At 40.3% G+C, this 21,357-nt stretch overlaps 1 protein-coding gene and 1 pseudogene across 2 annotated transcripts in view; both read right to left on the minus strand.

The window, feature by feature from the left end:
• PRKAA1 (protein kinase AMP-activated catalytic subunit alpha 1) overlaps positions 1 to 19,843 on the minus strand; it is a 44,223-nt gene extending 24,380 nt beyond the window's left edge. Inside the window, exon 1 of the mRNA XM_081232994.1 lies at positions 19,702 to 19,843. Coding sequence (XP_081089120.1) covers positions 19,702 to 19,828 — 127 coding nt within the window. The 5' untranslated portion in view covers positions 19,829 to 19,843. The remainder of the gene's footprint in view (positions 1 to 19,701) is intronic.
• Positions 4,413 to 5,378, minus strand: LOC308616481 (non-histone chromosomal protein HMG-14-like; annotated as a pseudogene). The gene has a single exon. The product of its transcript is annotated as a non-histone chromosomal protein HMG-14-like (transcript).
• Positions 19,844 to 21,357: the final 1,514 nt, after the last annotated feature.

Here is a 21,357-nt window from a genome sequence, read left to right on the forward strand (position 1 = left end):
CCCCGGTCTGGGAAGATCCCACATGCCGCGGAGCAGCTAGGCCCATAAGCCATGGCCACTGAGCCTACATGTCCGGAGCCTGTGCTCCGCAATGGGAGAGGCCACAACAGTGAGAGGCCCATGTACCACAAAAAAAAAAATAATAATAAATATATATATATATATATATATAAACAAGCCTATATATATATATATATATATATATATATATATATATATATATATATATATATATATATATATAAACAAGCCAATCAAACAATGGCAGAAGACCTAAATAGAAATTTCTCCAAAGAAGACACAGATGGCCAACAGGCACATGAAAAGATGTTCAACATCACTAATTATTAGAGAAATGCAAATCAAAACTGCAATGAGGTATCACCTCACACCGGTCAGAATGGCCATCATCAAAACATCTACAAATAATAAATGCAGGAGAGGGTGTGGAGAAAAGGGAACCCTCCTACACTGTTAGTGGGACTGTAGATCAGTGCAGCCACCATGGAAAACAGTAGAAGTCTCCTAAAACTAAACTAAACTAAGTCTCCTAAACTAAAAGTAGAACTACCATATGATCCAGCAATCCCACTCCTAGGCATATATACAGAAAAGATGAAAACTCTAATTCAAAAAGATACATGCAGACTTCCCTGGTGGCACAGTGGTTAAGAATCCGCCTGCCAATGTAGGGGACACAGGTTCGAGCCCTGGTCTGGGAAGATCCCACATGCCACAGAGCAGCTAAGCCCATGCGCCACAACTACTGAAGCCTGCACGCCTAGAGCCCATGCTCCACAGCAAGAGAAGCCACAGCAATGAGAAGCCTGCACACCGCAATGAAGAGTAGCCCCCGCTTGCCACAACTAGAGAAAGCCCACACACAACAACAAAGACCCAACGCAGCCAAAAATAAATAAATAAATTTATTTTTTAAAAAAAGCATAAGAGGAAGCAAGCTAAGTGTCCATCAACAGATGAATGGATAAAGAAGATGTGATACACACACACACACACACACACACAGGAACATTAGCCATAAAAAAGAATGAAATAATGCCATTTGCAGCAACATGGATGGACTTAGAGATTATCATATTGACTGAAGTCAGACAGAGAAAGACAAATATTATATGATATCACTTGTATGTGGAATCAAAAAATAATAATAAAAATGAACTTTTTTACAAAACAGAAACAGATTCACAGACATAGAAAACAAACTTATGGTTACCCAAGGGGAAAGGGTGGGAAGGGATAAATTAGGAGTATGGGATTAACAGATAAAACTATATATAAAATAGATAAACAACAAGGATTTTACTGTACAGCACAGGGAACTATACTCAATATCTTATAATAATTTACAATGGAAAAGAATCTGAAAAAGAACATAATATGTATATATATCCACAACACTTTGCTATATGCCTAAAACTAACACAGTATTGTAAATCAAGTATACTTCAATAAATTTTTTTTAATTTTAATAAAATAAAACTAGTGAATATAACAAAAAAGAAACAAGATAAAGAGAACAAACCAGTGATTACCAGTGAGGAGAGGGAATTGGGTAAGGGCAAGATAGGGATAGGGGATAAAGAGGTACAAACTACTATGTATAAAATAAATAAGCTACAAGGATATGTTGTACAGCACAGAGAATATGACCAATATTTTATAGTAACTATAAATGAAGTATAATCTGTAAAAATTTTGAATCACTATGTTGTACATTGGAAACTAATATAATACTGTAAATCAACTATACCTCAATATAAAAATAAAATAACTTAAGAAAGAACTAAATCCTCATCAACCATAATAAGAATTTAACAAAAAGTCTGTCAACAAGAATTAAGATAACTTTTATGCATGCATTATTAAGTAGAAATGTGGAAGTTAAAAAAAAAAACAGGGCTTCCCTGGTGGCACAGTGGTTAAGAATCCACCTGCCAATGCAGGGGACACGGGTTCGAGACCTCGTCCAGGAAGATCCCACATGCCGCGGAGCAACTAAGCCCATGTGCCACAACTACTGAGCCTGTGCTCTACCGCCCGCAAGCCACAACTACTGAGCCCACGTGCTACAACTACGGAAGCCTGCACACCTAGAGCCCGTGCTCTGCAACAAGAGAAGCCACCCCACTGCAATGAAGAGCAGCCCCCGCTCGCCACAACTAGAGAAAGCCCGTGCGCAGCAATGAAGACCCAATGCAGCCAAAAATAAAATAAATTAAATAAATTAAAATAAAATTAAAATAAATAAAAAAAATTTTTAATTTTTAAAAAGATAAATACAAGAAGAAACAGCTAAGAGTTGAAAGTGGGGGTAGGAAATTCTGTTTTATAAATAGACCTCTTAGCACTATTTGACATTTTAAAATATACATGTATTACTTTTCAAAAAAATTTTTTTTTCCATTTTTAAATAAGCGATTTAGAGTTTTAGTTTTTCAGGAAGAAAATGTTCTCTTCTAAATTAGAACATAGTTTGTAAGACCAATATCAAAGAGCTTTCCCTGGCAATCTTCATAATTACCAGCTGAAAATCAAGGGTAATGATAACAAGAAATCCTTCATGGGCTGAATTGTCTCCCCCCAAATCCATATGTTGAAGTCCTAATCCCTAGTACCTCAGAATGTGATAGTACTTGGAAATAAGGCCTTTAAAGAGATGACTAAGTTAAAATGAAACAGTTGGGGTAGGTCCTGATCCAACCTGACAAGTGTGCCTTTAGGAGGAAATATGGATACACAGAGAAACAGCAGAGGTACACACAGGAAACCATGTGAGGACAGTGAGAGAAGGTAGCCATCTGCATGCTAAGGAGAGAGGCCTCAGAAGAAACCAAACCTTGATCTCAGACTTTTAGCCTCTAGACTGTGAGAAAATAAATTTCTGTTGTCAAAGCCATTAGGTCTGCAATATTTTTATTATGGCGGCGCTGGCAGGTTAATATAATATTTTTTACTATTTCCAAATTGAAAACTCAGCATTGATATTTTAAACTCCTTGTATTTAAAACATTATTTTAAACAAAGAATTTTTCTCATTATTCCAATCTCAATAGACTTTCCTGCTTGATCTGGGACTTGGGATGGAGCCGAGCCTGACCATCCTTTAAAAACCCCCAAGGATTAGGAACCACTGCAGGTTTTTAATCACGGGAGCAATGAGATAATTATTTTTTCTAAAAGATAAAGAAAGACACATTGTTTGCTCCTCACTTAATATGTGCTCTTGACAATTTAACAATAAGAAGTTTAGAATTTTAGAACTAAAGAGAACCTTACAGATCATCGGGTCCAATGGTTTTCAACAATTTAACATTTTTTTCCCCACCAAACTAACCAAGACAATGAGTGAAGGGATCTTCTGCCCCATGAAACCCCCTGCAGTTGAGAGGAGTGGAGAGGGGATGGGGTGGTTCCTCATTATTTTGAATTTTTTAAGCATTTGCTACTTTGCTTAAATATTTTAGTTAATAATATTAAATTTAAGGTTAGATTATACAGATATTTCACAATGGAAGAAAAAGTCTTTGTTAAGTAAGACTCAAAGAAAAGTGTTTAAATCAGAGTCCTAACTCAGTCCCTTTCAAGAATGTAACTTACCACCTAAGTTCACCTTCCATTTTGTCCAGATCCTTTCTTTCTGTTTTTTTTTCATAATTGAGATTTTACTGGTTGTTTTGAGGATCAGCACAGACATTTAAATTGTATACAATTCTTTTTTTTTTTCTTGGCTGTGTTGGATCTTTGCGGCTGGGCACGGGCTTTCTCTAGTTGCGGCGAGCGTGGGCTACTCTTCTTTGCTGTGCACAGGCTTCTCACTGCGGTGGCTTCTCTTGTCGCAGAGCATGGGGTCCAGGCGCGTGGGCTTCAGTAGTTGTGGCACACGGGCTCAGCAGTTGTGGCGCACGCGCTCTAGAGCGCAGGATCAGTAGTTGTGGTGCACGGGATTAGTCGCTCCGAGGCACATGGGATCTTCCCGGACCAGGGCTTGAACCCAGTCTCCTGCATTGGCAGGCAGATTCTTAACCACTGTGCCACCAGGGAAGTTCCTAAATTGTATACAATTCTTAACATACGTACCAAAAATCTAAAAAATCATGTAGTTGTGATTCTTTTCTGAATAGTTATTTCAGTGACTTTCCAGCTTAAAATTTGGAGGCAAATTTTTCTTGACAGGGTATCAAGTACCAATATCTTCAAATACTGATATGCTGTTACATTGTAAGTCCCACTAATTCACAATTTAATATCATATACAGTACATACTCAAATTGTCAATCGTTCAGAGCACATTAACAAAGTTACGAGAAGACCTGGACTACCACAACCAAAGATGTTACAGAGTACACAAAATTCTGACCAGGAGAGCCAAGATCAAAGAGTGAGTGGTTTGCTTTAGGAAACAATTCAACCAAAAACAACATGGGAAAAGAAGTAATTTAAAGTGTTTAAGACATTAAATGCACAACTGACTCCAAACTGCCATTTAGTATGCTTTGTATTATAGGATATAAAAGCTACCCCTCATCTATGGAATGTTAAGCTGACACCCAAGATAATCAAAGCTTTCCATATTCAATATCCCACTATTTTCTGGTTGTACCAAAAAATAACAACCAGCAAATGATTTCACCTCTTAAAAAACAAAGCATTTACACTTAAAAAATGGGATAAGGTGGGATTCCCTCCTTTTAAAACATGTTTCTAGAGCTACTAAAACACTTGCATTTACAAAATAGTTGATAAGAATATTCCTCTGGATTGTACAAGGAGGGAGACAGGGACCACTGATAGGGCCGGATGTGTGATATTAATCAGAGTTGCTTCTTTCTCTCCTGCTTCATCAGAGTCTGGGCTCTTCTCATTTTTAGTTTCTCTGTTTTCTGCAGGTAAGTCTTCTTTAGTCTCTTGGTTAGCCACTTCAGCCTGTTTTCCCTTTGCTCCCCTTTTCCCTTTTGTCTGCACTTTCTGGTCTGAAGATTTATCCTTTCAGGCTGCCTTTTTTTGGCTTCGTTTCCACTTTTGCGGGAGCCGGTTTAGCTGACAACCTCACCAATCTCCTCTCGGGCTCCTCCTTCGCTGTCCCCTCCTCGGCGGAGCTGACCTTCCTCTTGGGCATTGTGGCGGAGGGGCGGGCGTGTGCCGGGTGCCTGCGGGCCGCGGCACACCGAGAGCCTTCGCGAAGCTGGGCTGCCTGGCCGTTGCCGCTCCTCCTGCCGCCCAAGTTGCTGGGACCCCCCGCCCAGATCCTTTCTTAACCTTCACAATACTCCCACATTACAAATCTTCCCAGCACATGAGCAAATGTTCAATCGCAACATAGTCTAACCCAAAGGATTATCAGAGAATCATAAGGTAAAAGTGCCATTTTTAAAAACATCTTTATTGGAGTATAATGCTTTACAATGGTGTGTTAGTTTCTGCTGTATAACAAAGTGAATCAGCTATATGTATATACATATATCCCCATATCCCCTCCCTCTTGCTTCTCCCTCCCACCCTCCCTATCCCACCCCTCCAGGTGGTCAGAAAGCACCAAGCTGATCTCCCTGTGCTATGCAGCTGCTTCCCACTAGCTATCTGTTTTACATTTGGTAGTGTATATATGTCCATGCCACTCTCTCACTTCGTCCCAGCTTACCCTCCCCCCTTCCCGTGTCCTCAAGTCCATTCTCTACGACCGCGTCTTTATTCCTGTCCTGCCCCTAGGTTCTTCAGAACCATTTTTTTTCTTATATTCCATATATTTGTGTTAGCATACAGTATTTGTTTTTCTCTTTCTGACTTAATTCACTCTGTATGACAGACTCTAGGTCCACCCACCTCACTACAAATAACTCAATTTCGTTTCTTTTTATGGCTGAGTAATATTCCATTATATATATGCGCCACTTCTTCTTTATCCATTCATCTGTTGAGGGACACTTAGGTTCCTTCCATATCCTGGCTACTGTAAATAGTGCTGCAGCAATGAACATTGTGGTACATGACTCTTTTTGAATTATGGTTTTCGCAGGGTATATGCCCAGTGGTGGGATTGCAGGGTGGTATGGTAGTTCTATTTTTAGTTTTTAAAGGAAACTCCATACTGTTCTCTGTAGTGGCTGCATCAATTTATATTCCCACCAACAGTGCAAGAGGGTTCCCTTTTCTCCACACCCTCTCCAGCATTTACTGTAGATTTTCTGATGATGGCCATTCTGACTGGTGTGAGGTGATACCTCATTGCAGTTTTGATTTGCATTTCTCTAATGATTAGTGATGTTAAGCATCCTTTCATGTGTTTGCTGGCAATCTGTGAAACACAAAAGACCCCGAATAGCCCAAGCAATCTTGAGAAAGAAAAACAGAGCTGGAGCAATCATGCTCCCTGACTTCAGACTATACTACAAAGCTACAGTAATCAAGACAGTATGGTACTGGCATAAAAACAGAAATATAGATCAATGGAACAGGATAGAAAGCCCAGATATAAACCCATGCACATATGGTCACCTTATCTTTGATAAAGGAGGCAAGAATATACAATGGAGAAAAGACAGTCTCTTCAATAAGTGGTGCTGGGAAAACTGGACAGCTACATGTAAAAAAATGAAATTAGAACACTTCCTAATACCATACACAAAAATCAACTCAAAATGGATTAAAGACCTAAATGTAAGAAAAAAAAATCCTAAATATAAGGCCAGGCACTATAAAACTCTTAGAGGAAAACATAAGCAGAACACTCTATGACATAAATCACAGCAAGATCCTTTTTGACCCACCTCCTAGAGAAAGGGAAATAAAAACAAAAATAAACAAATGGGACCTAATGAAACTTAAAAGCTTTTGCACAGCAAAGGAAACCATAAACAAGAAGAAAAGACAACCCTCAGAATGGGAGAAAATATTTGCAGACGAAGCAACTAACAAAGGATTAATCTCCAAAAAGTGCCATTTTTAAACTACTACAATGTAAAGGGAATCTCGAACTTCTCTTGTAAGTACCATTTATATAGTTCACCTAATCTCAAAACCATCCATGGCTGGCCAATAGGCACATGAAAAGATGCTCAACATTGCTAATCATCAGAGAAATACAAATCAAAACCACAATGAGATATCACATCACACCTGTCAGAATGGCTATCATCAAAAAGTCTACAAATAGGGGCTTCCCTGGTGGCGCAGTGGTTGAGAGTCCACCTGCCGATGCAGGGGACATGGGTTCGTGTCCCAGTCCAGGAATATCCCACGTGCTGCAGAGCGGCTGGGCCCGTGAGCCATGGCCGCTGAGCCTGCGTGTCCGGAGCCTGTGCTCCACAACGGGAGAGGCCACAACAGTGAGAGGCCCGCATACCGCAAAAAAAAAAAAAAAAAAGTCTACAAATAACAAATGTTGGTGAGGATGTGGAAAAAAGGGAACCCTTGTACACTGCTGGTGGGAATGCAAATTGGCGCAGCCACTATGGAAAATAGTACGGAGGTTCCTCAGAAAACTAAAAGTAGAACTACCATATGATCCAGCAATCCCACTCCTGGGGTATATATCTGAAGAAAACAAAAACACTAATTCAAAAAGATACATGCACCCCGATGTTCATAGCAGCACTATTTACAATAGCCAAGACATGGAAGTAACCTAAGTGTCCATCAACAGATGAATGAATAAATAAGATGTGGTATATATATATATATATATATATATATATATATATCTCCATATACAACAATGGACTATTACTCAGCCATAAAAAGGAATGATATTTTGCCATTTACAACAACATGGATGCACCTGGAGGGTATTATGCTATGAAATAAGTCAGACAGAAAGACAAATACTGTATATCATCACTTATACGTGGAATCTAAAAAATAAAACAAACTGGTGAATATAACAGAACAGAAACAGACTCACAGATATAGAAAACAAACTAGTGGTTACCAGTGGGGAGAGGGAAGTGGGGAGGGGCAAGACAGAGGTAGGGGATGAAGAGGTACAAACTGTGTATCAATATGAAATAAATAATCTACAAGGATATATTGTACAGCACAGGGAATGTAGCTAACATTTTATAATAACTTTAAATGGAGTATAAATCTATAAAAATTTTGAATCACTATGTTGTATACCTGAAATGAATATAATACTGTAACTTAACTATACTTCAATTAAAAAAACAAAAAAAGAACCATTCATAGCTAAGAAATTATAGACACTTCCTGAAAGATGGCACAGTAACATAATGCACTGGATATATTTCCATCAAAACATCCTTAAAATATATATGAAACCAGTGAGGAAGAAAAACCTATAGTCACAGCTGAAATGAACTGTAGAAATCAAGCACATTCTAATTTCTGGTAAGGTTTTCTCCAGTCTCCAGTACCAATCAGATGTGATTAATCACTTGACTGTTAAACCCTAATTCAGGAAGTATCTTCTTTCTGAGACCTAATTTATTGATACTGAGTAAGTACTAATCTCATCTGTCCCAACTACCCCCCAAAACTCCAAGCATGGCTTAGTAGGAACCTTTTCCCATTAACTGCACAACTGAAACAGAACTGGGAAATAGCAACAATACCAGTTAATATTGGCAGAATCCATTTGGGTCTAAACTCCAATTCATCACCCAATTCATCAACTGGTTGATGAAACTCCAATTCACTGACCAGTCTCCTCTTATACCATACTCTGCTTAATTTATTTTCAACCCCAATTAACTTTAAGAAACAATTAGGGCTTATCTGAAACTCTTGATGTACATTCTGTCATTAAATAAGGACCTGGAATAGGAAATTCAAAGCATTCTCTCAAATTCATTCATTTGGCCTTATGTATGGAGCATCTACTATACACCAGTTAACGCTGCCAGGGAAAGTACCAATGGAAAGCAGCCTGGGTCCCTGGGACTTTCCTGGCCTCTGAAGAGGACCAAAGTAACTGTAACATAAGAAACACCAAAACGAGTCCAAAAGAATTAAACAAGCAAACAAAAAAATGGACATTAATAATGCTCACTTGAGAAATATGTGAATGTTCTGGAAAATTATTAACTATTTCATGGTGATAAGAAAATAAAGAAGTTATGAAATAAGAGAATGCAAGACAAACTTTACAACAGAACAACTAAAATCATTTAGAAAGCAGTAAGTTGCAGCAGATATGTGACAGAAAATTTTATGGAGCACATATCAAAAAGGAAGAAATTAGCAAGAGTAGGAGGGAAGGTGATAGACAAGGCATAGGGAATCAAGTAAAATTCAAATCATGAGTAATAAGGAGTAGAATATCATTCCACCTATAAATAATAGACACCCCCCAAAAAAAATAAAGAAGGCAGAATAAACAGAATGAAATCAATCACCAGACAATCAAGGTATAGCTCAACTTTTTTCTAAAACTTGAGCATTTCATCAAATTATAAATTAATTAGAAGTATAGAGGCATAACTTCTTCACTTTTGAAACAGTGGAAGAAATCACAAAAGTGTGATTGCATAAATATTCAAACAAAAATTAAGACAATGTCAGGGAGGGGGAAGGTGTCATGACAACAACTGTAAAGAGATCATTCAAATTCTCACACATACACAGACATTCCAAACTAAGTCAATAGGCAGAGTACATGATCAGTTTGGGTTTTTTTTGTTTTTGTTTTAATATTTATCTATTTATTTGGTCGCACTGGGTCTTAGTTGGGGCAGGCAGGCTCCTTAGTTGTGGCATGCTAACTCCCAGTTGCTGCATGCATGTGGGATCTAGTTCCCTGACCAGGGATAGAACCCAGGCCCCCTGTGTTGGGAGTGCAGAGTCTTAACCACTGCACCACCAGGGAAGTCCCAACAGTTTGGTTCTTTTAATGGAATATTAGTATAATAATTCCTTTTTCATGGCTGTGTAAACCAACAGTACATTTTAGGGCAATAAAAGGGCAATTAATGTCCTAGAATAGCATTAAGGGTGCTATTTCATTTTTTTTTAAATTTGTTGTTCCTCTACTTGTAATTTAACTTAGAATTAAGTAAATGAAAAAATGTGCATAAATGTTTATTACAGTGTCTTACGTAAGAACAAATACTGCAATTAACCTAAATGACCAATTTCAGAGAACAGTTTAACATACTGTCATTCCAACATAACAGACTCTCATAGAAAAACTACATGAAATGCTCTCATAAACATGAAAAGAACAAAAATTGTACATGTATTCTACATTTTCCAGCTATACAAAAATATTTACATAAAAATGATAATGTGCCATAATTAAAAGTTATTCTACACTGATTTTTTTTTCAAATTTTACTTACTTTTTAATATTCTTTTCAATTAAGAAAAAATTCAAAGAGAAGAAAAAAACAATGATAGGTATTAACAGATTCATCTTTTTCAGGAGTAGGGCTAAGCACCCAATTCCACTTCCACATGAGAAGGCAATCTGTGTACAGAGCATGGGCTTTGCAGTCACAAAGACCTGGGCTTTGGTCCTGCATGAAGGTATTTACTAAATGTTTGACTTGAACAAGTTAAATTACTTCAACCCTCTATTCAAAATCAGAATACCACGTACTCCATAAGGGTGACATGAAGTAGGCTTTGTAAAGCACTTTCCATAGTGACCGGCACAGTTAAGTGCTCAATAAAGAAAGGATGGCTATTGCTATTTAGGGTTATTTATTTTCCATTGCTCCCAAACCTGTCCCCCATTCCTAGCTAATCAGTCCGAAATTTTCTGATTTAATCGTATATAGCCAATCTTATCTCAGCTCTTTGATTTGTCCCTTTTATCCACTTAGATCCAGGTACATAATAAGTACTAAATAAATAATAGCTGTAATTTCTATGCATCTAGTTTCCATCCCCATAAGCTTCAATCTCACTAACCTGCTCCATCCTCCTCCATTCCAGCAATACCAGAGATTTCTAGCTTCCAAAGTTCAAATCACTTCCTAACTTTGGTTAATTTTCAACATAATATTGCTAGACATATATATACATAGTGCCAAGTCCTTGACAGGGATTTTACCTACTACCCAAAAACTATAGAAACACTTATTCTGTCATAGAAGAGCACAGAGGTGGAAGCAAGTTCATTTGACTTAAGTTGAAATCAGATTTTTTTAAATGACTACTACTTTTTAAAATATAAATCTAGTTGATTTATAATACATAATTAAGGTATACAACTCACTAGTTAATATTCATGACATACCCACTTTGTACCCAAACATACTGACTCCAACTCTCACCAACCCTAGAAGACCAGTATTATTAGCAACACTTTACAAGTAACTGAGGCACAGGAAGATGAAATAACTTGCCCAAAGTTACATAGCTAGTGACTGACAAGGCAAAAATACAAAGCTAGATCTGTCTCCAAAACTTGTGCTTTTTCCAAAAAGGGTAAGTGAAATGTGATATTTTTTAAAAGATAATCCTCAAAAGAATATTGCATAGTATAATAATACTAAATATCCTTTTTTTTTTTTTTTTTTTGTGGTACGCAGGCCTCTCACTGTTGTGGCCTCTCCCGTTGCGGAGCACAGGCTCCGGACGCGCAAGCTCAGCGGCCATGGCGCACGGGCCCAGCCGCTCCGCGACGTGTGGGATCTTCCCGGACCGGGGCACAAACCCGTGTCCCCTGCATCGGCAGGAGGACTCTCAACCACTGCGCCACCAGGGAAGCCCTAAATATCCTTTTAATAAAACGTAAATAGTAGAAGTTGAACATATAAGCAGAACCCTTAATTTATAGTCTTGTAGTTTTGAAAAGAATAATAGACTGAATTCCCCATACTAATAAGACTTATTCTAAAAATTCATTCATATATTTAAGAAATAGTTATTGAGCACCTGCACCTACTATGTGCCAGACACTGCTACTATGACCTTTTTCTTGTATACGAAAAATAAATCCAGTCTAATAAAAACCTGCTTCCTATTGATTTCAATGTTTTAATACAAGATACCAAAGAAGACATTTTATTCATTCTATTAAACCAGTTTAAAAGTTACTCAAAAAGTACAATTGATCCTTGAACAACACGGGTTTGAACTGCAAGAGTCCATTTATACTAGGATTTTTTTCAGTAAATAAACATTCAGCCTCCCTATTCCCATATGCAGAACCTGAGGGTATGGAGAGCCGACTGTACTATGTCACTTAATATAAGGGACTTGAGCATCCACAGATTTTGGTATCCTCAGGGACTCCTGGAACCAATCCCTCACACTGAGGGATGACTGCATCATAAGGGAGAAATTAAGAACATAAAACTAAAAGCACATAGGGATTTCCCTGGCGGTCCAGTGGTTAGGACTCAGGGCTTTCACTGCCAGGCCCTGGGTTCAGGCCCTGGGTTCAAGCCCTGGTCAGGGAACTAAGATCCCGCAAGCTGTGCACCACGGCCAAATAAATAAATAAATAAAAGCACATAAACTGTAATGGTAAGTGCAGTGGGTTGAAAAGTGTCCCCCTCCCCACAAACTCACGTCTACTATAACCACAGAATGGGATCTTATTTGGAAATAGGGTCTTTGGGGGTGTAGTTAGTTAAGGATCTCAGGACGAAATCATCCTAGATGTAGGGTAGGCTCTATGTCTAATGACTGGTATCCTTATAAGAAAAGGAGAGAACACAGGCACACACACACAAATGGGGCCATGTGAAGACAAGCAGAGAATGGAGCTTTGCTACCACAAGCCAAGGAACACCAGGAGCCACCAGAAGCTGGAAGAGGCAAGAAATAGATTCTCCCCTAAAGCCTTCAGAGGGAGTGCAACCCTACTAAACCCTTGATTTTGGGCTTATGGCCTCCAGAACTCCAAAACAATTTCTGTTGTTTTAAGCCACCCAGTTTGTGGTACTTTGTTACTGCAGCCCTAGGAAACTGATAGGTTTATGATATTCACCATTAAAATCAACAAGTTAACAAAAGTAATCTTTTTTGAAAACAGGTTTTCTAAACTGAACTACACATATCCAAGAATTCTTTTTTTTTAAATAAATTTATTTATTTTTGGCCGCGTTGGGTCTTCATTGCTGCGCGCAGGCCTTCTCTAGTTGCGGCAAGTGGGGGCTACTCTTCGTTGCAGTGCGTGGGCTTCTCATCGTGGTGGCTTCTCTTGTTGCAGAGTACGGGCTCTAGGCACGTGGGCTTCAGTAGTTGTGGCTCACAGGCTCAGTAGTTGTGGCTCACAGGCTCTAGAGCACAGGCTCAGTAGTTGTGGTGCACGGGCTTAGTTGCTCCGCGGCATGTGGGATCTTCCTGGACCAGGGATTGAACCCATGTCCCCTGCACTGGCAGGCAGATTCTTTTTTTTTTTTTTAAATAAATTTATTTATTTTATTTATTTATTTTTGGCTGTGTTCGGTCTTCATTGATGCACATGGGCTTTCTCTAGTTGCGGCGAGCAGGGGCTACTCTTCATTGCGGTGAGCAAGCTTCTCATTGTGGTGCACATGTTGTGGAGAACGGGCTCTAGGCGCGTGGGCTTCAGTAGTTGCAGCATACAGGCTCAGTAGTTGTGGCTTGCGGGCTCTAGAGCACAGGCTCAGTAGTTGTGGAGCATGGGCTTAGTTGCTCGGCAGGCGGATTCTTAACCACTATGCCACCAGGGAAGTCCCATCCAAGAATTCTTAAATGGAACACAGTGATGACGGGGAACCAAGCAAATGTTCACCTTGTATGAGCATCAGTTACTCCCTATGACCTCACACAGTGACATCCATGGGAGTTACTTCTTGCTCCCAGACTATTATGTTCCAGCTCCTAGGGTTTTCTGCTTTTTGAAGTTGTGTCTCATCCTTCACGGCCTATCAGGAGTCAACTCACAGCCTCCTCTCCAATGTTCTAATTTCAGGATTCTAAGTTTCTATGGGCTAGAAAAAATCATAAAACTAAAATTATTAGAATAGACTTTCTAAAGTATGCTCTACAAAACACTAGGACTGGAGATTCTCCACAGAAAAAGATTTCACAATCAAGGAGTCTGGGAAAGGATGTCTGCTCTCCCTTTTGGAAACTCATTATACATATTAATACAGTAATGGCTCTAAAGAGCCCTGCCGTAAAGAAACCTAGCAAATGTTTAACCTGGTATTTCCCAGTCTTAATTGGATACAGGTTTTTCCCTCAAAAGTTTTAAAATATATCCCAACATTGATGACTCTAAATATTTTCTCTTTCAGAGTAGGCAGTATCTCCTATTATTTTGCTCCCTTTTTCTACCCAGCAAAATCTTACTAATTTAAGGCCATAACATAATATGTCATGTTTTCCTTACTTGTAGGTACACAGATATCTGCCTTGAACCCAACTGCCAACATACTTCAGCATTAGAATTTCAGTAGCGTAATATTTTTGAAAATATAGTCACCTTATTATAGCTTAGGAAACACATTATCACATTCGATCCTCACAATAAACCTATGATGCAGGTAACATGAGGCTCTGGGAGATTAATTTGTTGAAGTAAAGCTATTAACTGATCAAGTTGGAACCGGTCTTCTAATTAGAAATATTCCAAGTCTTGGACCTCTCCGCTCTACCCCACCATCAAAGTGCAGTGGGAAGGGAGAAAAAGCCTTGGCACAATATCAAAACCTGAACTGTTTTCTCAAAACTAGGCTAAAGATTCTCCAGTGACTTAACTCAGTTGCAGCCAAATTAACTGCTGCTCCATAAGTCAATCCGTGCAGTAAATGGACTTTGTCAGGAATATGCATTACTAAGATATTTCTCCCCTTTTCCAAAGGTCAAAACGTTACTCTTCAGACTGTCACTGTTTTACAGTAATGCTAAGATATTGCTTTTGAGTGAAATGGAAGACAGGTATTTCTGCCATGGAAGACTTGAGTCATTCACAGCAAAGGTTACCAGAATTCACAATGTCTCCTGCACAACAACAGCAACAGATGAGTCAACTAAATATTAGCTAATAACCTGTTATTGCTTTCTAAAGGGAACTTTGTCTAACTGTAGAACAGTGTAACAGATGCTCTTCTAATCAGCTATGTAATCCTGAAGTAAAACAAGATCATACTTTGAAAGAGAGAATTTTAAATACTGATAAAGAGATGCCACAAAGATGGAAATATTTATAAAGATATTCTAATCACCCAACCATTTCATTCTCACTCTAAAATTGAAAAAAAAAAAAATCTCACTGCTAAAAGTATCAGGGAAATAACTTAATCCTAGAGAGGGATGAATTTTAAAAGCTATAGGTGGAAATGTGAGAAAGGTACCTTTCCTTAACCAAACATTTCAGGCATCCCAAAAGGCAAACCAAATACCCATGTTTCACCCAACAGCAGCTTAAGCAGTAAAACATTACAGATGCAACTGAAGCCCAGTCTGACTCCTCCCAGATTCCTTTCTCCTTTCTCTCTCCCTAGAGGTTACCACTACCTTGAATGTGGTGTTTGTCTTTCCCACAGGTATGAATCCATAAATGATCCAGTAACAATGTTTTTCATATGGTTATTTTACAAATTTAATTTTATATATTCTTTTGAATACATAATACCTGCACTACACAATTCAAAACTATAAAAAGATATACAGTGACATGTCCCTCTGCTACCTAGTTCCCCTCCCCTGAAAAACTAATGTAACAGTTTCATGTGTATCTTTAAATAGACACTCTATACATATGCAAGTAGTTACACTTACTTTAATTTGTCCCTGCTCTTTATACACAAATGGTAGGAATACTATATACTTTGTTCTACTATCCGCTTATTTTTTCCTCTTAAAAATACATATTGGAGGGCTTCCCTGGTGGCGCAGTGGTTGAGAGTCCGCCTGCCGATGCAGGGGACACGGGTTCGTCCCCGGTGCGGGAAGATCCCACGTGCCGCGGAGCGGCTGGGCCCGTGAGCCATGGCCGCTGAGCCTGCGCGTCCGGAGCCTGTGCTCCACAACAGGAGAGGCCACAACGGTGAGAGGCCCGTGTACCGCAAAATAAAAAAAAATAAAAAAAATAAAAATACACATTGGAAACTGTTCCCTGTATTATATGAAGTCTCTTGCTTTTTTTCCTTTTTTCCTAATGTTTGCAAGGTATACCACTGTATGGATAAACCATAATTTAACTATTGTCCTACTAGAAAGGTTACTTCCAATCTTTTGTATTTACAAACAGTATGACAATGAATAACTCATTATTTCATACACCTATAGGATAAATTCCTAGAAGTTGAATTGCTGGGTTAACTTTAATAAATACTGTCATACTCTATAGAGGTGGTACCAATTTGTACTCCTACCAGTAATGCATGAGTGTTTTTGCATGTTTTTAAATTTTATATGAATAACATGACTATATATATTCTTCAACTTCTTGTTTTTGTGGCCTAACCTTATATACTTGAAATTCACCCATGCTGATATATATAGCTCTAATTCACATATCGATTTTTTACTTAAAGAAGCTTTTAAGTAACTTCTTTGATTCATTCAGTCACCTATTTATCTTAAATTGCAGTTTTATATAGAAATACTCACCAAATTAATAAATAGATTGTATGTATAAACAACTCATTTGCCAAAGACTACCCACCCTACTAAAGAGGCATCTTCTTTTGGAAAACTAACAAAAACTGTCATTTAAATTTACTGCAGTAGTAACATGACTCTGTTCATCCATGCTTTTATAACTGTTCTACCTGGGAGGAAAGGGGAGTAGACCCCACAAGGGAGTGGAGACTAACACCTTGACAACCGGGGAGGGGGGGGAAAGAAAAAAGTATCTTGGAAATAATAAGATAAATCAAGCATAATCCCAAACTAACCCTAGTTGTCTATTTAAAGTTTCCCCTCAAAATGTTACCATTAAATTACCAAAGGATCTTTTTTAAACCTGTAACAAGAAACAAAATAATTCATATGAATTTAAAGTCCTCTCTGCGCCCCCCCCAGTAAGTTTTCCTATAAGATGGAATACCGTATCGAGAATTTTTCTGCATATCTGTATCACATCCTCTATTAGACTCCTTTTCTATGTTAAATTTAGCAATGTGTATGACCAATTTTAAAACCTCTATCTAATCCAAATTGTCTCCATTGAAATATGCAGCTAATCATATAATTTATAAGAATTCTTGTCAAATTCTTGGCTACTGTAAGTTACCAGCGTCACCACTACAGTGGCTATTTTTGCTTGCTCACTGCGCAGCTACGTCCCCCTTCCTCTCTTCTAAAAAAAACCCATTTCTGTGTAGGTATCTACTCTGTCCCCCCATACTATTCAAGTACTTCAGAAGAAGATGCCCCCCCACACACACACGTCCAGGAGTGGGCCATATTCCTCTAAGGGTAATACCATCTCCCCTGCTAGTGCCTACTTATAGGAACACAAGCCTAAGCCAGTTAGCACATGGTATCCCTGGCCAGAGGGACTGATTGAGCCAATGAGACTCATGAGGGCTATGCTGGGGCTTCCTTGCTCTGGACAGAGAAGCACAGAAAGAGATGTTCTTGGCTAGGCTGAGTTGGATTTTCTTATTTGGGGCAGAAAGCATCCCAACTGTTTAACAACTTTAAAAAAATGCACTGGGCTTTCCTGGTGGCGCAGTGGTTGAGAGTCCGCCTGCCGATGCAGGGGACACGGGTTCGTGCCCCGGTCCGGGAAGATCCCACATGCCATGGAGTGGCTGGGCCCGTGAGCCATGGCCGCTGAGCCTGTGCGTCCGCAGCCTGTGCTCCGCAATGGGAGAGGCCACAACAGTGTGAGGCCCGTGTATCGCAAAAACAACAACAACAACACACACAAAAAAATGCACTGGTTGAAGATTTTGACCAACATCAGTTAATGTATTTATGAACAAATGAACCATATCTATAAAACCTATGATCCTTTGACTAATACTGGCCTTTCTATATCTGGAGAGATTGTTGACTTTGACAGTGTGTGGTATTTCAAGAGAAGCACATGTGGAGGAGCGAAGGTTAAGGAATAGCAGCCACTGGAGGGATTCAAGGCACAGCCACATCACAGATCAAACCCAGGAAATGAGAAATATCCTCTCGCTTTCCTATCTGCCATGCCAAGAGCCACCTAGCCAATAAGAAAGTGAGACCTGACTCTGCTCAGGTCTATATTAGGAAAACAATGAGTATCCTAATCCAAACAGAACTCTGGGAGGGGTGAAGGCATCAAAACTGTCATTACTATTTGGGTGGCATTAATGAGTATGTCTTACAAATACTTATAAACTGAAAGTTTGTAATCGCTAACAAGGAAAGAGAACATCGCCAAAAATAAATAACTTCAAAAGCACAGAAACATCTTACTGGCCTAATACAGACCCACCCTAATGGCTGTTATTACCCTATTCTGGCATTTGCTTCTTACTTTCTTACATTGTTGGCCTTGCTGATTTTCTTAAGAAGGTTTAGGCAGTTGCTTCCCTGTGGGCTATACAGCAATTTTCCAGTTCTATGACTCAGAAAGAGCAAGAGAAGGAAGGGCTCTCCTCTTCCATCCCTAGATAAAATCAGAAAATGTTTATTTAGCTCCGATAGAGCAAGGCTCAGTTAGTTAATTCACTGTACAGACTTTCACAAACTTTTTTCCCTTTCAAGTCAAGTATTTACCAAGACCTTAGTATATTCAAGTCACAGGCTATTTATCCAAAGCCAATGCATGAATTATTTTTATCAGTTCCATACTTCCTTTCTCTACATCCCTAATAACAAAGTCAAATATTTTGAAGGAAAAAATATTTATGCCTCACAAAATCTGCAATTAAACTTTTTGTCCCAGCATTGGTGGATTGGAGAGCAAGTTTATTATTTCCGGAATACTGTATTGAAACATAAGGGTAAGCGATTCCACTTTTCTTAAAAAAAATTTTTTTTCAAGTAATGTACATAAAACTATTTATTAAAATATAAATATCCTGTGAAAATAAACGGAAACTAACTGCATCAGTGAATTAATAAACACTATCTGGAAGCAAAATCTGCACTGCCTACCAGGTTTGGTAATTCAGAAACACTGAAGGCACGGCGTCTGCATTCAGACCATAAACCAAGGATCGCAAATACATGTAGGACCAGTTTATATCCATTAACTGCTCCGAAAAAACTTAGTGATCCTTTCCGACGAGATGGCCTTTTTTTTTTTTTTTTTTTAACTCTGTAAACTACTCCCCAAAGCAACCTTACTTCGGGGGAACACATTTCACACTTGAGAATCAGCCAGGGCAGGTAAGTCAACAGCCTTCTGAAGAGGACGGAAATATGGACAATGCCGAGGACGGCCAGGGAACCGATGGGTTGGCCCTGAGCCGAGGGATCACAGCTGGGACGAACGGCGAGCCGCCTCTCCAGGGTTCCCGGCCAAGACCCCGGCGCCCCCGCCCAGCTAAGGGAGCGAGTAGTGCAGCCCCCGACCATCCGGCCTGGGAAAGTTCGCACCTCTGCATCCCCGCCCCTCGCACGGACGAGCCCCTCCGGCCGTCGCACCGTCGCCATGGCGACCAGTCCCCACCCCACCCCCGCCCTCCCAGGGGGCGCCGCTCCGCAGTCCCGCCGTGGCCTCCGGCTCTACTCCGGCCGGAGCCTGGACAGGGACTGCCGAGCCCGGGGAACGAGGAACGCAAGGGACGGGGGAGGATGAAGAGATGCGAAAGGCGGAAGTCACCCGGATCCCGGGCCGGGGCCGAGCCTTGCCCCGGAGGTCCTCACCCTTCACTTTGCCGAACGTCCCGACCCCCAGCGTGTCTCCCAGGATGTAGTGGCCGATCTTCACCCGCCCGTCGTGTTTCTGCTTCTCGGCTGTCGCCATCTTTCTCCAGGAACTGAGTCTGCGCATGGCGCCGCGGGAGGGGGCGGAGGGGGCGGGCAGGGCCGCGCCGGGGGCGGGCGGGGAGAGGGTGGGGACGCGGGAGGGGAGCCGCGTCGCCGAGCCACCGCCCTGCGCCGTCTGCCGTGTCCCCGCAGCCGGCCGTCGGGCGCAGACGCTCCCCCTGGCGGGGCTGGCGGGGGTCTCTGGGAGGGGCCCCGGTACCTCGCTCCATGCCCTGCATCCTTGCGGCATGGGGCGCCCGCCCACCTGCGCGCGGGAGGGGGCTTCCTGGATTGCAGAGAAGGGCCGCAGCACCTCGGCTCCTTTCCTCTGGTGGAGTCTCTGCAGGCAGTGGTCTCCCCTAATTATTACTCCGGAGTCGTGGGGACCCGCTCCCCTTCCTATTCCAGGGTGGGGAGATGGGCACTGGGGAAGTTGCTTGGGTAAGGCAGATATGTGGCTTGTGATCAGAGCAGCGTGAATTGAAACATGGCTAGAGACACCACCCTGCCACTGTTTTCTAACCTTTTCATTTTTCCTGTTCGGATGGAATCTTTAAGCCCCTGGGAGTTGTCACTTGCATCTTTGATGAAGTTTCCTTTTCCTCCACCCCACCTGCCACCCGCGCTGCTGTTTTTTACTTTGAGCCACTAAGTTGCTATTGGGCACCTCGACAGCTCAAGAAGCGAGAGATGTTGGTCTTTCCTCCTGCTGGATGACCTCCTGAAATGTTCTCCCCACAAGCTCTGAGGAAGGAGCAGGTTGGGGTTAAGGGTGAATGTGTGTGTGTTTGGGAAGCAGGATGCTACCCAGACATTTGGATGTATAGGAATTAATATTTTTAGATTACCAGTAAAATGTAGACTTTGAACTGAAAACAAGGCTTACAGTTGCATCAACCAAATCAATCGACAAATATTTATGGTACTTTCAGTGAGTAAAAGTTAGTCTATACAGATGGGATCATGGCATATCACAGGGGCAGTAGAGAACGTATGCTTATTTGTAATCGAATTTTAAGTGAGTGTGTTACTCAATTATATTCCTTTAACATGGGCAAAATCAAGTGTCCAAAAAAAGTGTATGTGATCTCAGTTTTGCAGTGTCATAGCATTTGGACAGGTGTCAATGGGCAAAGAGTTAGACTCTTCATGAAAATAATATTTTTTAAAAAAAGACTAAAAATGTTACCTTTTTCCTTCCCAGTGAAAGTTACTCAACTCTTCTGGTTTTTATATACTTTATATTTATGAAATAAAAGTAATATGCATTAAGCACAGCTTTGTTCCAAGCAAGGTACTGCAGGAGAGGCAAAAGCCTTTGAGCTTAGAATTACATCAGATAATCAGAGAACATTTACAACTAGCCTTGGATAGATAATCAGTTCCTACTGTATTATGGACTGCACATATTTTGAAGAGCCAAAAAGTTAAGAAATCTTTGATTACTGAGATATTTGGGGGGTAGGCAGTGGTTACTGTTGTAATTTTTGCTCTGTTGTTTCTTCACCTTTACTGTTTGTCATGTGAGTTTCTGCAGCTTTTTTTAATTTATTT

Source organism: Mesoplodon bidens (assembly GCF_964165515.1).
Source record: "Mesoplodon bidens genome assembly, chromosome: 4".
NCBI lineage: Eukaryota > Metazoa > Chordata > Mammalia > Artiodactyla > Ziphiidae > Mesoplodon > Mesoplodon bidens.